Genomic DNA, 16,540 nt, shown 5'->3' with positions numbered 1-16,540 from the left:
TCTAACCTTAACCAGCTCCTTAACAGCGCCTAAACTTAAAGTGGAAATGAAGCAGTGAGCATAAATACATATTCATAGCATCACATTAGTATTTAGATAAGCCACAGAAGAAGTCACGTTATAAAAATAAGCAGTTTCTAAGAAAAAACGATTTGTTGTGTACATTTCTGAAGCATTTAGCATTATGGGCGCGGCCATTTTGTTGCTGACGTCATACCGTGGCTTGGGTGTATACACTCTGGTTAGCTGCCTATATTGAATGGGTCGATCAGCAAATAAAATGTTGCCTACAAAACAACGGGACCGCGGTGGTTCTGTTTGTATTGCTCCTGGCTGTTCAAACTAATTTTACCATGTGAGAGAGAGGAAAGTTGGTTAATTTCCACAAACTACCAGTGAAAAAAACAGTGTTGTTGACATGTTGGCTCGGGCTGCCTGCACCCAGACGGCGCGACCAGCCTGTTGTACAGGGAAGGAGGATCTGCAGCGAACACTTCATTGCCTCGGATTATGTTGTTGGGGTGGGATGTTTGTCCAGAAGACCACTAATCAGCTGAAGCCGGACGCGGTTCCCTCGGTCTTCGACAGACAGACCGGCGTTAGCTCTCGGGAGCTAGTTGGCACCAGCCGGGGCCAGGCGTTAGCTCTCGTTAGCAACCGGAGCGTCGCGGAGCATTCAGCCTGCTGGCTACACAGCTTGTGTAGCCAGCAGGCTGAATGCTCCGCGACGCTGGTTGAAGTGGGTCTAGGTAGCCAGCAGGCTGAATGCTCCGCGACGCTGGTTGAAGTGGGTCTAGGTAGCCAGCAGGCTGAATGCTCCGCGACGCTCCGGTTGCTAACGCTAGCTAGCGAGAGCTAACGCCTGGCCCCGGCTGGTGCCAACTAGCTCCCGAGAGCTAACGCCGGTCTGTCTATCGAAGACCGAGGGAACCGCGTCCGGCTTCAGCTGATTAGTGGTCTTCTGGACAAACATCCCACCCCAACAACATAATCCGAGGCAATGAAGTGTTCGCTGCAGATCCTCCTTCCCTGTACAACAGGCTGGTCGCGCCGTCTGGGTGCAGGCAGCCCGAGCCAACATGTCAACAACACTGTTTTTTTCACTGGTAGTTTGTGGAAATTAACCAACTTTCCTCTCTCTCACATGGTAAAATTAGTTTGAACAGCCAGGAGCAATACAAACAGAACCACCGCGGTCCCGTTGTTTTGTAGGCAACATTTTATTTGCTGACCGACCCATTCAATATAGGCAGCTAACCAGAGTGTATACACCCAAGCCACGGTATGACGTCAGCCATGACGTCAGCAACAAAATGGCGGCGCCCATGTTGAAAACAGGGATATTATATTATATTTTTCAGACAAATAAGATAGATTTCACATTTGATTATAGAACCCTGTCTTACACAAGGTACACAACAAACAAACTAGGATCACATTGCTCACTGCTTCATTTCCACTTTAACCCTTCTAACCTTAAGCAACTCCGAAACAATGCCTAACCTTAACCAACTCCGAAACAATGCCTAAACTTAACCGGCGAAATGAATGCACGTTAAAAAATATTGCCATTCTCTAAGTCAAACTCTAACCTTAACCAGCTCCTTAACAGCGCCTAAACTTAACCCTTCTAACCTTAAGCAACTCCGAAACAATGCCTAACCTTAACCAACTCCAAAACAATGCTTAAAGTTATGCCTAAACTTAACGGCGAAAGAATGCGAATGCACGTAAAAAAAAAAAAAAAAAAAAAATTGAAGGGAATCAAACTAGCCAGCAACAAGCCGTAGGATCCACAGCCATGCAGTGTTGCCAATTGAGCTATTTCTGGATACTGATTAAGGGGTGGTTACTGGCATATAATGCTGCCGCAACGGAGCTCCGCTCTGCTGCTGCCGCGTCGCCGCGGGGGCGTGGCTAGACGCAAGTTGGGCGTGGTTAGACACAAGTTGGTTGCCTTTAATATTTAGGCTACCAGGTCAGGTGCAGGTCAGTAGTGAAGATAAATTGAATCACTGCTTTCACCACTTCATATTGATGTTCCACGGGTCCCAGTAGGCAGGGCCGCCTGGGAGAAATGCGAGGCCCTGTGTGAGATTTGAACGCGAGCCCCCCCCCCCCACCCCCCCCTAAAGGTAAAAAAAAAAGAAGAAAAAAAATGTCATACAGTCAACATATTCTTAAATAATAGCGCTGCCCGAGGCTGGGCATGATACAGTCAACATATAGCAAGAGAGAGAGAAAGAGCGAGAGAGAGCTCCCGTTCTATAGTCAATATACAGTGTTATCGCTTTGTAACACTGTACAAATTTCTCCACAACACACATGTACGTGTAAGTGGCAGTAATGCAGAAAATCCAGCAAGGGAAGAAGCAGTGTAGAAAACAGGTGGAGTTTTTGCCTAGCAATGGGAATGCTTTGGCTGTACTGTGTAGATAGAAGTACACACTCTAGTGTTGATGTCTTTGTTTACAAGGCTTATGGGCCCCGTTCCCCGTACCTGGCTAACTGAGTTAGCCGGATAATTTTCAGCATAGCTTGACTTAAGCCAGACCTTTCCATTCCCCGACGCTCGATTTTCTAAATCACTATGGTAACAGATCAGAAAGTTTGAACCTGGTCGAGGGCAGGGTTAAGTTCAGTTAGCTGGATGAACTATGGCCACACCCCCGCAAAGAAATCCCAGCTCCCTTCCTGAAATATTTCTCACAGTCTAGATCCCATTATGCCATTCTGAATTATGTTTTTGTGCTTCGTTTGAAATGTAAAATAATATGTCTGCAGTAACGCTGATAATAAATCATATTCAGCCTATGAATTTACTTTGTCCTATATAATGCACGTCATATTTATACGGATACGGCGCTCGCGAGTCGCGACACACACAGTTATTTTAATAACGGACTAAACGGATCATTGCAAATGTGAATCCCGCTGGGATATTTTTAATGAATGAAACCTATCGGGTGTTTGGCTCTGATTAGTTTAATATTCTTCGCTGTGTATTTGCTTAACGGAGCACCCGGATGCGTTTCATTCAAGCTGAAGCGTCTATGCGCGGATTGTGGATATGAATTATGAGGAATCTGAATCTGTGGAGTATTTAATTGTATCACTGTGACAGTGTCACACGTTATTGTGATATTGTAACTGGGATTAAAATATATGAGGAGATGCGCTGTTTGATGGATTTGATGACGTGACGTGACTTGATAAATTGAATGAGCCTTTGACGTTTTTGATGAATGAATTTGAGAAAATGAATTTATCTTTTCAAGCACTGTTATCTGATGATGAACATGAGGTGTCACTGGTATAAACCAAATGGTAATCAATTCAATGCATGTATGGATTAGGTCCGAAACAGATTAAAACCTGATTAATAGTGTAACTGCAAGCCTCCCTCCAAGCCTCTCTTTGGAAACCATGTATTTATATAGTACATAATACCTAAGCACATACAGATATCCTCATGATATAATTCGTATCAATTCGATATACTATTTGGGCTTGTTTTTATTGTTATTCTGAAAGAGCTGAACTAATTATTTTCGCTAGCAAGATCTCATTTTATTATTCATTCCATAAGCCTATACTGCCAGCAGGCACGCCCATTCTGCAATCTGTTAATAAAGTTTTAAATCAATCAATCAATCAATGCCGTTAGAAGATCAGGATTTCTGCTATCGACACTTGCTGTCTTTTCAGCTGAGGCGGGCGCGCGCAATTATCCTGAGTCTCAAGTCTGGTTCAAATGAACGAGACTGAATCCACCTTCAAGGGACAGGAAAATCCCGGATTCAAACATCGGGTTAATTGAATCTGGATAATGGGACTCTTGATCGACTTAGTTGAACCAGGTACGGGGAATAGGGCCCAGGTATGGTTGCTCTGCTACATACACAGTAGAGCAGCTGTGTGCACATCCAATCTGTTTTAGGCCAGGTGCAGGATAAAACTAAATGTGACTGAAGGAAAAATTGCAATGAACTGACCGACACAATTGACGAGAGAGAGAGAGAGAGAGAGAGAGAGAGAGAGAGAGAGAGAGAGAGAGAGAGAGAGAGAGAGAGAGAGAGAGAGAGAGAGAGAGAGAGAGAGAGAGAGAGAGAGAGAGAGAGAGAGAGAGAGAGAGAGATGAGGTCCAGACAGCTAAGATGAGCCCCTAAAGGATATTCAACTTTTAATGGAAGAACAAAACAGAAGGAAAAGATAACTTCACAAAGGCAACATGAATATACATAGATCCAAAAGGACAAATATGATCAACACTTAAAATCCAAAGAGAAGAGGGTCTATACCAGAGAAAACAAAGTAGCAAGGAGCCAACGGCCAACATCAGCTAAAGAGGCTAACTGCAAATAGAGTGGCCAGGTACTGACGCTAGCTCGACAGAATGTTAGCTACGACAGCTAGCCGGCCCACTTGGCTCAATATAACGTTAGCTACGACAGCTAGCCGGCCCGCTTGGCTCAATATAACGTTAGCTACGACAGCTAGCCGGCCCGCTTGGCTCAATATAACGTTAGCTACGATAGCTAGCCGGCCCGCTTGGCTCAACATAACGTCTACGACAGCTAGCTGGCCCGCTAGCTCAACATAACGTTGGCTACGATAGTTAGCCGGCCCGCTAGCTCAACATAACATTAGCTACGATAGCTAGCCGGCCCGCTAGCTCAACATAAGGTTAGCTACGATAGCTAGCCGGCCCGCTGGTCCAACAGAACGTCAGCTACGATAGCTAGCCGGCCCGCTGGCTCCACATAACGTTAGCCAACATAACGTTAGCCACGATAGCTAGCCGGCCCGAGAGAGAGAGAGAGAGATATCTCCACGGCGGGAATAGAATAGAGTGCATTAAAAACTCACCAACGTCCAAGAGGATGGAGACAACCGCGTGGAGTTGACGAAGTTCATCTGCCGAACGACCGTCCTCTTCATCTTGGCATAACAATGCTGCACACGCTCTCTCTAGGTTAGCTAACGCTAGTTAGCCTTTAGCTAAGCTACTAGCCGACATGGCTATCCCGACTGAACCACACGTTAGCACTCGATATTATAACATAGCTAAAGCTAACTAGCTGTCCCTGCCTTTAGCTAAGCCGACATGGCTAGCCTGACTGAACTTTCTAACATGCAACAACTTTCATCTTCAGTCCATCTGCCGAACGACCGTCCTCTTCGTCTTGGCTGGCATAACCTCCAATGCTGCACGCGCGAAATAATAATAAATAATAATAATGACTTGGATTTATATAGCGCTCTTCATGAGACCCAGAGCGCTTCACAGAGTCCATTATTCGTTCATACACAGTCATACCGGTGGTGGTAAGCTACAATTGCAGCCAGAGCTGCCCTGAGGCAGACTCACGGAAGCGTGGCGAATAATCATCGCCTACGGCCCCTCCGACCACCACCAACATTCATTCACATGCATACACATTCATACGAGGCAAGTAGGTTAAGTGTCTTGCCCAAGGACACAACGGCAGTGGGATGGACATGGGCTTGAGCGGGATTCGAACCACCAACCCTTCGATCATTGGACAACCCGCTCTACCCCTGAGCCACGCCGCCCCAAATAGTCAGACGCAGCTGACGCACGCCGGCTGACTGTACACATGTAACCCCTCCCTTCGTTGAAACCAATAGTATGTCTGCTGCAGAGCCCCAGAGCTCCAATAGTGTATCTGCAGAGCCACAGAGCCAGGAACAAGTCGGACACATTCTACAAACGTGTCTAATGTGAAATATATAAGCATATAAGCAAAATTATATTTTAGGTCTGTGATGAAAAAGGGCCTCGCGGGAAGGGGGGCCTCGAAAAAAGAAAAAAAAAATGTTTTAATTTTTTTAATTTATTTTTTGTGCCAGGCCCCCCTTCCCGCGAGGCCCTGTGGACCGCACTGCTCGCACACACCCTGAGACGGCCCTGCCAGTAGGTTTTTCATAGACACAGTAGATATGCCCACATCCATCACTTCGGAGAATAGAGCACTTCTCTCATCTTTAATACATTAAACACAAGAACACGTCGTACAGTCTTTTCCTTTCCACAGCTTGCACATAGTCCATCCTCATGTTCTCCATTACAAGCGGTCCCAGTCCTCAGTGTCCAAGTCTTAATCTGGTCATAATTACTTGCTCTCTCCTATCATTCCATGTGAACATGTCCCCTCCTCTGACTCACCCTTGTATTCTATGATAATGTCTTCCTCTCTTCTCCATCTCCCACTCGCTCTGCCACCTCCTTGTCATCATCTCCTCCTTTATAAGACTGCCACTCTCATGTCTACCTCCTTCCGTGTCAAAGCCTCCTTGGCTGCTATATCTACAGCCTCATTGCCTTCCACACCCACATAAACTGGGACCCATAAAACTCCCACCCTACTTCCCGACAAACCTACTCAATATAACAATAACATGTTCTGAGGCTGCCACCTCTCTGTAGTGGAGTGTCTAGAAACAGCAGCGAACAACAGGACTGATAATAGATCAGGCCGTAACGGGGCCCATATCACTTTCTTGCCCTGGGGCCCCAAAGTGGCATAATCCGGCCATGACTGAATAGTACAAGCTTTTTATGCCAAGGAAGTTTCAAGAAAATTCACTCTACTGTATGTGTGTGTGTATTTTTCTAGTGGAAAGTACCAGTTGGCCTCCAAAAAATTATTTCATCAATGACAAAACTGAGGGAAACTAAAATAAACCCGGTGAACTTTGGAAATTACTCAATAATCAACTAGGCTGCAGTAAAAAAAACTTTAAACCAGATTTTCAAACATAAACATGAAGACCGATAACATGCTCATCACAGACAAGCTAGATGTGGCCAATTACTTAAACATTTTCTTCACAAACATAGCCACAGCACTGGTAAATAAACTACCCTCCCACTCAGGGCATTTTGGGGTAGAACACATCCTAGCCTACTACAATAACCTAGGGGTCCGCAAAGACGATTTCAAACTAGAAATGGTAACAACAGCTGAGGTACACAAAAAACTGAGCACCCTCCAACCACAAGGCCACTGGCCATGACAATATCCCCTCCAAATTCCTCAGAGACTCAGCAGCCGCCATCACCCCAGTCATCACACACATAATAAACCTCTCCATAAAACAGGGACACGTACCAAAATACTTCAAAATTTGCTAGAGTAACCCCCCTGCACAAAAAGGGCAGCAAATTGGACCCAGGCAACTACCGCCCTGTTTCTATTCTTACCTCCATCTCGAAAGTCATGGAAAAAATTGTATACGAACAGGTCGAAAAGTACCTCGTGAAAAAAAAATCGAATCTACGAATTCCAATCTGGCTTCAGAACATCCCACTCCACTGACACATTCTCTATTTGAACGACCACATCAAACAAGAGGTGGACGCGGGCAAATACTGCGGCATGGTCATGCTGGACCTACAAAAGGCCTTCGACACTGTCAATCACTCCATTCTGATTGACAAGCTAAATACAATTGGTTTTGATTAGGGATGTCCGATATTATCGGCCTACCGATATTGGCATTGAAATGTGATATCGGAAAATATCAGTAGGATCGGTTTAAATATTTAAAATGTTTAATTTTCTTTTACATTTCTATAACCTTTATTTACCCAGGGCAAGCAACAAATTCTGATTTTATTTATTGTCAAAAGTATGCATAATTCCACAACAAGAGATAATGTTAATTACCTGAAATTATTCCGTTTTTGCGGGGGGGGGGGGGAGGACCCTGCATATATTGGTATCGGTTGATATCGGTATCGGAAATTAAGAGTTGGACAATATCGGTATATCGGTATCGGTAAAAAAGCCAATATCGAGCATCCCTATTTTGATAGTTCATCAGTGAGCTGGATGCAATCCTACCTGGAGGGGAGAGAACAGATGGTGGAGGTAAACGGTACTCTACCCCCCCCCCCCCCCCCCCCCCCGCCTCCCAGTGAGCTGTGGTGTTCCACAAGGAAGCATACTAGGACACTTTCTGTTCCTAATTATGCAAATTACATGTCGTCAGCTTGTGACTGCAACTTGTTCCTGTTCTCAGATGACTCAGCCCTGCTGGTCTCTGACAAGAACAAGTTACAGGTTGAAAAAACCCTCAGTTCGGAACTTGGGCAGAATCTGCACCTGGCTCGCTGATAACAAACTATCATTAGACCTGGGTAAAACAGAGTCCATTCTCTTCGGATCAAATAACAAACTCAGCAAGACTGGCGGCTTCTCAGTTACAGTAGATGGCAATATTGTCACAAGGAAAGATGAAATTACATACCTGGGTTCCATCCTAGAGATAAATCTTTCCTGTGACAAAATGGCATCCAATGTAATAAAAAAAAGTCAACCAACGAACTAGATTATTGTACCGGATCTCCTATCTGGTAAACAAGAATACCCTGAAGACTCTGGCAGGAGCACTCATTCAAGGGTACTACAACTATGCTTGCACCTCATGGTACCAAAGCACCAAAGGCGCTAAAACAAGATTACAAACATCACAAAACAAACTGGTCAGACTACTGTGCTTGACCTTACTCCTAGAACCCACCTCACCCCTGCCCACTTTGACAACCTAGGATGGCTTAGTGTAGACGACAGAGTACAGCAACTTGCAATGGGCCTGGTCTACAAGATACACTACACCACTAATGTACCCATGTACATGTCAAAATACTTCCCAAAGGTTAGTGAATACCACGACCACAACACCAGAGGGAGCTCCACAAATCATGTTAAACCCAGATTCAGCTCAAACAAGGGACTAAACACGTTTCGCAATTATGCCGCATCAATGTGGAATGCCCTACCCAAAGCTGTAAAGGAATGTGAATCACTACCCACCTTCAAAACCACTCTCAAAGAGCACCTACGGGAGACTGCAATTCGAAACTGGCCCCTGTGAATGTCTAAACCCAACCCCCTCCAATGTACAGTCCCCCCCCCACCCCGCCTACCCAACCCCCCCCCCACCCACCCAACCACCTCCAATGAACAGTTCCCCCCCCCCCACCCCACCTATCCAACCGCCCCCCCCACCTACCCAACCACCTCCAATGTACAGTTTCTTCCCCCTCAAATGTATATACTCTCTTTTTAGACTCTTTTTGTACTCATAAACACTACTGTATATTTGTAGATCTGGTATCTCATAAATGTCTAGATGTAACAGTACTGTCTATCTATATGTCATGTATGTCATATATGTTATGATGAATTGAAAATGGCGGACCCTGATGTAAACAAGACGAAAGTCTTTCTCTGGTCTGCATAATTGTGTGTATTGAGCTGTACTGTATTGTACCCATTCTGCAATCTGTTAATAACATTTTCAATCAATCAATCAATCAATGAAATGTTTTTTTTTTATCCACTTTTTCTCCTTATTTTCTATTTTTCTCCCATCCCAATTTTCGCTGTTTCCAATTCTCCCCTCCCCTGTCTTGAACGTTGCTCGCATATGCCCCCCACTGGTTGGTTGTAGGGAGTACACGAGGAGGCAGCCTGTCACATCTTTTCACCTGCCAGCGTGGACTCTCAATGGCGAGGTGTAACGTGTGGGAGGCTCACACTAGCCCCGCCATTTCCTGTCTCTGCTGTGCAGGCGTCCCCCAACCGATCTGTAGGAGTCGCTGTCCACAACGTCCAGATTACCACCCATCGACTTCCACCCGCTGACTCTGCCAATTGAGCCAGTATGATGGCCGGCCCAAGCCTGAGGCAACGCAGACAGCCGGATTCAAACCCGGTGCCTCTTGCGTTCGTGACGAGCGCAATGTCCGGTGCGCCACCCAGCCGCTGAAATGTGTTTTTCTTCTAGCCTGGATGACTATAGTGTTTTATTACATGGCGTTTTTAACATTCGCCGAAATTCTTGATTGTGATTGGTCAATAGCCCCTGACAGCGGTGAATAATTTTTCGATAACCACCGGTGATTATTGTTTTTCGCAGCTGGAGCAATCAAGCCCACTGACACACACTGGATCAGTGCAATCACTCAGACACACCTGCCGGCTGCCGGCGATAATAATAATCACTTTATTTGGGCTGACAGAGCCACAGAACAACTGCATCTGCATTTGATCTCGTCTTGTCGATGGTGTAAAATGAATTAGGTATATTGTTAGTAAGTTAGCCATGTAATAAGCGGGATAATGTATAGCTATACTCGGTCATTGCCGCAAAATAATTGACCTTCACTGACGTTTAAAACACCTCGGCGAGGCGCCTCTGTGTTCTAAACTCTGTGTCGGTCAATTATTTTGCGACAATGACCTTACATAGTCATATGGTCATATCTGTAGCGGCGCCACCAAGTCATATGGCTTCTCTGTTATGGCATCAATCAACATGAGTCTTAAGTCAGGAGCTGACTTGTGACTGCTTTCTCAATGCTTTCTAAACGCCTTGTGGCACATCAAGACTGACGACATTCCAGGAAAAGATAAAAAAAAAAGAAAGAAAATTAAGCAATTCAATTGATTATTTTTTAAGACTGAAGCATTGTGGAAGGTGTACACTTTTTCTGTTGGAACTTTGAAAGCGGAACACCACCCAAATTAAGAATTTCAATATGTTATTTCCATGGCTGTTGTTTCTGAGCAGAGATCACTTTGGCCAGTTATACCTCAATCTGGTAAATAGGTTTAATGTTGCATTGTGGTGGAATTCCTATTTAAGTGGGTCAGACTGAGCTGATTGTCTTAAAATTAATGATCAAAAAGGATTAAAAGAAATGAACAGAACACTCCTTTGTTCCCGACCCAAATGGGTTTGACCAATTATTTGCACAACAAAGCTTTTTACTTGTTTGTCCAATGTCCACCTAAGCTTTGTGCTGCCTGGTTACATGCATTAGTTCTCTTATGACGTTACAGTGAAACCAATCTCATAGCTGATTGTAATTTATCACGTGACTATAGACCATTTTCTTTTGTCAATACCATCTTGTAGGCAAAACTCTGCTTCCCAAACCAAACACCTTTTATGCAGCGACTCCAGGAATGTTCTGGATGAAACCGCTTGCATGGACAGGTTGTCGGACATCGCGTTGTTTCACCCAGACTGTCCCTGGAGACTTCCAAAACCAAATTGCATGCACGCGTGTTTACAGACAGATGAGATGCCCCTACTCGTCACATCAGGCCCAAAAAAAGGCACCCTTCCTGTCTTACCCATGCAGCATCACATTCCATGCTGTTCAGTCCCCTCAATCTTTGCCCCTGTGGAATCTGCATTGAAACAGATTGCTTAGCTTGTTGCAAAACAATACTCTCAGTTTAGCTTGTTGCAAAACAATACTCTCAATTTAGCTTGTTGCAAAACAATACTCTCAGTTTAGCTTGTTAGAAATCTATACTCTCAGTTTAGCTTGTTGGAAAGCCTACTCTCACAGCAGTAGCCTACTCTCAGTATAGGTTATTGGAAAGCCTACAATTGCATCTAAATAAAATCAAATCAAATTTATTTGTAAGGCCCGACAACACACGTTAATGTCCCCATGGGCCGTACACGTCTTCTTTAAACAAGTCAAGAAGAAACATAACAATAAGTCAAGAACAGAACAAGAACACCATAAGGTCCAACAAATTTAAAATAAATGCAAATAAATGAAAGAATGCAAGCACTCCCAGACATACCCCACGCGAACAAAGGAGATGATTGTGGACTTCAGGAGGTCGGGGGTCAAGGACTACAGCCCTCTCAGCATCGACGGGGCACCGGTTGAGAGAGTCAACAGCTTTAAGTACCTCGGAGCCTACATATCCGAGGACTTGACATGGACCACACACATTGACAGTGTTGTGAAGAAGGCACGACAACGCCTCTACTTCCTCAGGCGCCTAAGGAAGTTCCAAGTCAGTCAGTAGATCCTTAAGAACTTCTACTCATGTACAATAGAGAGCATCTTGACCGGCAACATCACCTCCTGGTTTGGGAATAGCACTGCACAAGACCGAAGCAGACTACAAAGAGTGACACGTTCAGCCGAACGCACAATTGGAGGGGGGCTCCCCACCCTCCAGAACATGTACAACAAGCGTTGCAAGGGCAAGGCTAAGAGAATCATTAAAGACTCCAGTCACCCGAACAACTGCCTCTTTGAACTGCTGCGGTCAGGCAAGTGATACCGGAGTCTCAAGGCGAGCACAGAAAGACTCAGAAGAAGCTTCTATCCCCAGGCCATCAGGCTGCTAAACGAACAATGAACACTACACAACAACAACCACCAAACGCACATAGCACACACATCCACACGCACACACTCACTTTAAACAAACACACTGTAGCACCCACTCCACACACTTTATAGCACACACCCACTTTAAACAAACACACTGTAGCACCCACTCCCCACACTTTATATTTATTGATGAAGGATTGCACTACAACTCGTACACCTTACTGTAAATTGTACCTAAATTGTACCTCATCCCATTTCTGCTTTGCACTATATAGTACTGTACATTAGTACACTGCATAGTATTGTATATTATATGGTAACTCAGAACATTGTACATATGTCTATACCGAACACTGTGACCTCATTTTCTTCTTCTAAATTACATGCTATACTATGTTATTTGATACTATCTTGTCTAGCACAGTCTCTGGAGCGTAACAGTAAGAAGCATTTTGTATGAAAGTATTCTGTACTTCTGTATGACAACTATTAAAGAAACTTGAAACGAAGGTAAGGAAAAACTCACTAAAACCTAACAATAGGGAAAAATGCTCCACAGGCAGTGTGGAGGGGAAAAACCTTAGAAGGGCCATTCAAGGGGGGATCTCCCTTCTTAGATGTCAGTGATAGTAGTGTTGCAGACTAACAGTTGGTAAGCATGCACTCATGTGTGTAGTGAAACACAGATGAGTGCATGCAATAGCAACTGAACATTTTGAAAGATTAAAGATAGAGCTGATAGCGATAGCAACTGAACATTTTGAAAGATTAAAGATAGAGCTGATAGCGAATCTATTTGAGGCACAGGGGCGGCGCAAAGAGGGTCGCGTCCTCCCCGTCTTAATCACGGGACATTCAACACTCCGGTCATTGCTCCGAGACAGTCAGAGACAGGGAGATAGGGGGCGGCGCAGAGAGGGTCGCAACCTCCCCGACAGCATCTCGGGACGTCCAGCACTCCGGTCACCACTACGAGACCGCCGGAGACAGGGAGACAGGAGGGCATGCAGAGAGGGTCGCATCCTCCCGGCCTTCATCACAGGACGTCCGACACTCCGGTCAGCACTCCAGGACAGCAACTCACAGGGAGACAGGGAGACGGGACAGGCGTTAGACAGCTCGTGTGATTGTAGTGGGCGGACATAGCAATAGATACAAGTGGTAAGCATATATGTGAATATAGTAGATATATGAAGTAAGCATATTATGTGAATAGAATAGAAGTACTTAAAGGGGAACTCCAACATTTTGGGAAATTAGCTTATTTAACATCTTCCCTGGAGTTAGACAAGAAGATACATACCTTTTTTGTCTCTGTGCGTGCATTTTAGCTTTGGGAATAGACGCTCCGTTAGCAAAAAAAATAAATAAAATAATCTAACCCTGACTAACCTTACTGTCATGCACTTGTCCTAATAAACTAACCTACACTGTAACATGCAACACTTGATGAACATTGTTACTCAGCTGATAGAGTTGTACCCTTCTTGCTGTCTTGTCGTACAGAACTTGTAAGTCGCTTTGGATAAAAGCGTCAGCTAAATGACTAAATGTAAAATGTAAATGTAATAGCTTAGCTTCATCACTGGAAGTGGGGGAGGGTTAGAGCCTTACAGTGCCTTACAGTGTATTGCAAGGTCTGACATTGACCAAACTTGATATGCATGACCTTGGTGGGCTCTAGGTCAACTCCTGAAAAGGGGGTCAATGTCAGACCTTGCAATCAAAAGTTAGGGGCGCACTGAAATTATGGCAAGGGTTATTAGCCCCCTAACTTTTGATTGCAAAGTCTGACATTGACCCCCTTTTCAGGAGTTGACCTAGAGCCCACCAAGGTCATGCATATCAAGTTTGGTCAATGTCAGACCTTGCAATACACTGTAAGGCACTGTAAGGCTCTAACCCTCCCCCACTTCCAGTGATGAAGCTAAGCTATGCTAACGGAGCATCTATTCCCAAAGCTAAAATGCACGCACAGAGACAAAAAAGGTATGTATCTTCTTGTCTAACTCCAGGGAAGATGTTAAATAAGCTAATTTCCCAAAATGTTGGAGTTCCCCTTTAACCCAGCAATGAAACCGCGTTGACAGACCAGTTGACAGACCACGGACAGACGACGGTAAGTAGCTGATCCATGGCCTCGGTGGTGCATGTAGAGCAGTCACTGCAATCTTGGCCAAGACCCCGAGGCATCCATCACCTTAGTCAGCACTAGGAGACAGGCACTCAGAGAGATGGGGGAGGGAGGGGGGGGGGGGGGGGGGGGGCGGGGTTTAGAGAGTTCCCATGTTTGTAGTGCTGCAAAAAAGCAGACATGGGGGAAAATAGACATCCTAACTAAACTAGACAGATTAATCTAAAGGTCAGTCCCCGACCAGGTGAGATCAGGGTAGGTTGAAGGAGAGAGAGAAAAGATGAGTCTTAAGCAGGGATTTAAAAGCTTCGACAGAGCAGGCGCCCCTGATGACGGCAGGTAATTTGTTCCACAGGTAGGGAGCGCGGTAGACAAAGGCTCTGTGGCCGGCGGATTTCTTTTTAACCCTAGGAATCGATAGAAGCCCCGCATTTTGTGAGCGTAGAGCACGAGCAGGCGAGTATCGGGAGATGAGATCGGATAGATAGAGCGGTGCAAGCCCATTCAAAAAATTTTAGGTGAGGAGTAGCACTTTAAAGTCAGATCGGGCTTGAATAGGAAGCCAGTGTAGGGCGGACAAAACTGGTGTGATGTGATCAAATTTTCTAGTTCTAGTTAGTATCCGTGCAGCCGCATTTTGCACGAGTTGAACATTTTTGATGCTTGAATTAGGTAGGCCTGAAAAAAGTGCATTACAGTAGTCCAAACGTGATGAGACAAAAGCATGAATCAGGGTTTCAGCATCAGCCAGAGTTAAAATGGGGCGAATTTTTGCGATATTACGAAGATGGAAGAATGCAATTTTGGTGACATTTTTTATATGTGCATTACATGAGAGGGAGGAATCAAAAATGACTCAGAGGTTTTTTTATGGTGGAGCTCTGGGATACATGACAAGTATCAAAGTTGAGGGAGATGTCCTGAAACAGGCCTCTGTGGTTTGGGGGGCCAACAATTAACATCTCAGTTTTATCTGCATTAAGGAGTAGAAAGTTTTGCGACATCCACTTTTTGACGGCAAGCAAGCAGGCCTCAAGGTTTTGTAATTGGGAGGAATCATTTGGCTTAATAGGTATATATAATTGGGTGTCATCAGCGTAAAAATGAAAGTTTATGCCAAATTTGCGTATGATATTGCCGAGGGGTAGCATGTAAATCGAAAATAGCAAAGGGCCCAGGACAGAGCCTTGTGGGACACCACATTGCACTGGGAGGGTCTCAGATGTTAAATCATTATAGACCACACAGTGTGTTCTATCAGTTAAATAGGATTTAAACCAAGCTAGTGTGAGACCCCAAATGCCAACATGATTCTCAAGCCGACCTAGAAGAATCGAGTGATCGATAGTGTCAAAGGCTGCACTGAGATCAAGCAATAAGAGCACAGAAGTGAGGTTTGAGTCAAGAGAGAGCAGTAAGGAATTTGTGACTTTGGTAACCGCCGTTTCGGTGGAGTGTAAGGCTCTAAAGCCAGATTGAAAAGATTCATTAAGATTATTGTTTGATAAATGGCTGCCGTGATAGCTGTGTGAAATGACAGCTCCTGAAAAGTTTGTTGGATTTTATTGAATTTTAATGGATTTTTAACATGGAATTGTACTGCCAGTTGAAAAGGTCTGTTTTATTTAATCTGCTTTAAAAAAACAGTGGACTACTTATACTGTTTTTGGGAATTTTTCAAAAATTGTGCTCTTGCTTGTTAGCAGTAGCCTAGCCTAGCTGGCTCTGTTAGCAATTAGCCAAGAGCTGGAAGACCTGCAGTAGCTTAGCTGGCTCTGCTAGTCCTGCTATCAATCCAGTCCAGAGTTGGAAGAATAATCTCCTGTTTACCTGCCCATCACAACCATCTTACTGCTGCAGTGTGGCTCGTCTATAGCCTAGATCTGCAGCAGAGGCTTATTGCCTCAGAGATATATTTTTTACTTTGGCCTGACTTGGGCCTCCAGCCTGCTACACCTGGGCCTCCAGCTCTACTGGGCCACTAGCTGCACCTGGGCCTCCAGCTATACTGGGCCTCCAGCTATACTGGGCCTCCATCTCTACTGGGCCTCCAGCCTGCTCTACCTGGGCCTCCAGCTCTACTGGGCCTCCAGCTCTACCGGGCCTCCAGCTCTACTGGGCCTCCAGCTCTACTGGGCCTCCAGCCTGCTCTACTGGGCCTCCAGCCTGCTCTACCTGGACCTCCAGCTCTACCGGGCCTCCAGCTCTACCGGGCCTCCAGC

At 45.1% G+C, this 16,540-nt stretch overlaps 1 protein-coding gene across 1 annotated transcript in view; it reads right to left on the bottom strand.

The window, feature by feature from the left end:
• LOC311225944 (E3 ubiquitin-protein ligase arih1-like) overlaps positions 1 to 16,165 on the bottom strand; it is a gene marked incomplete at both ends in the record, with an annotated part of 37,978 nt that extends 21,813 nt beyond the window's left edge. Inside the window, 2 exons of the mRNA XM_084311332.1 lie at positions 7,910 to 7,949; positions 16,149 to 16,165. Coding sequence (XP_084167458.1) covers positions 7,910 to 7,949; positions 16,149 to 16,165 — 57 coding nt within the window. The remainder of the gene's footprint in view (positions 1 to 7,909; positions 7,950 to 16,148) is intronic.
• Positions 16,166 to 16,540: the final 375 nt, after the last annotated feature.

Source organism: Notolepis coatsorum (assembly GCF_963971535.1).
Source record: "Notolepis coatsorum genome assembly, chromosome: 3".
NCBI lineage: Eukaryota > Metazoa > Chordata > Actinopteri > Aulopiformes > Paralepididae > Notolepis > Notolepis coatsorum.
This window is presented reverse-complemented; position numbering and strand designations above follow the sequence as displayed.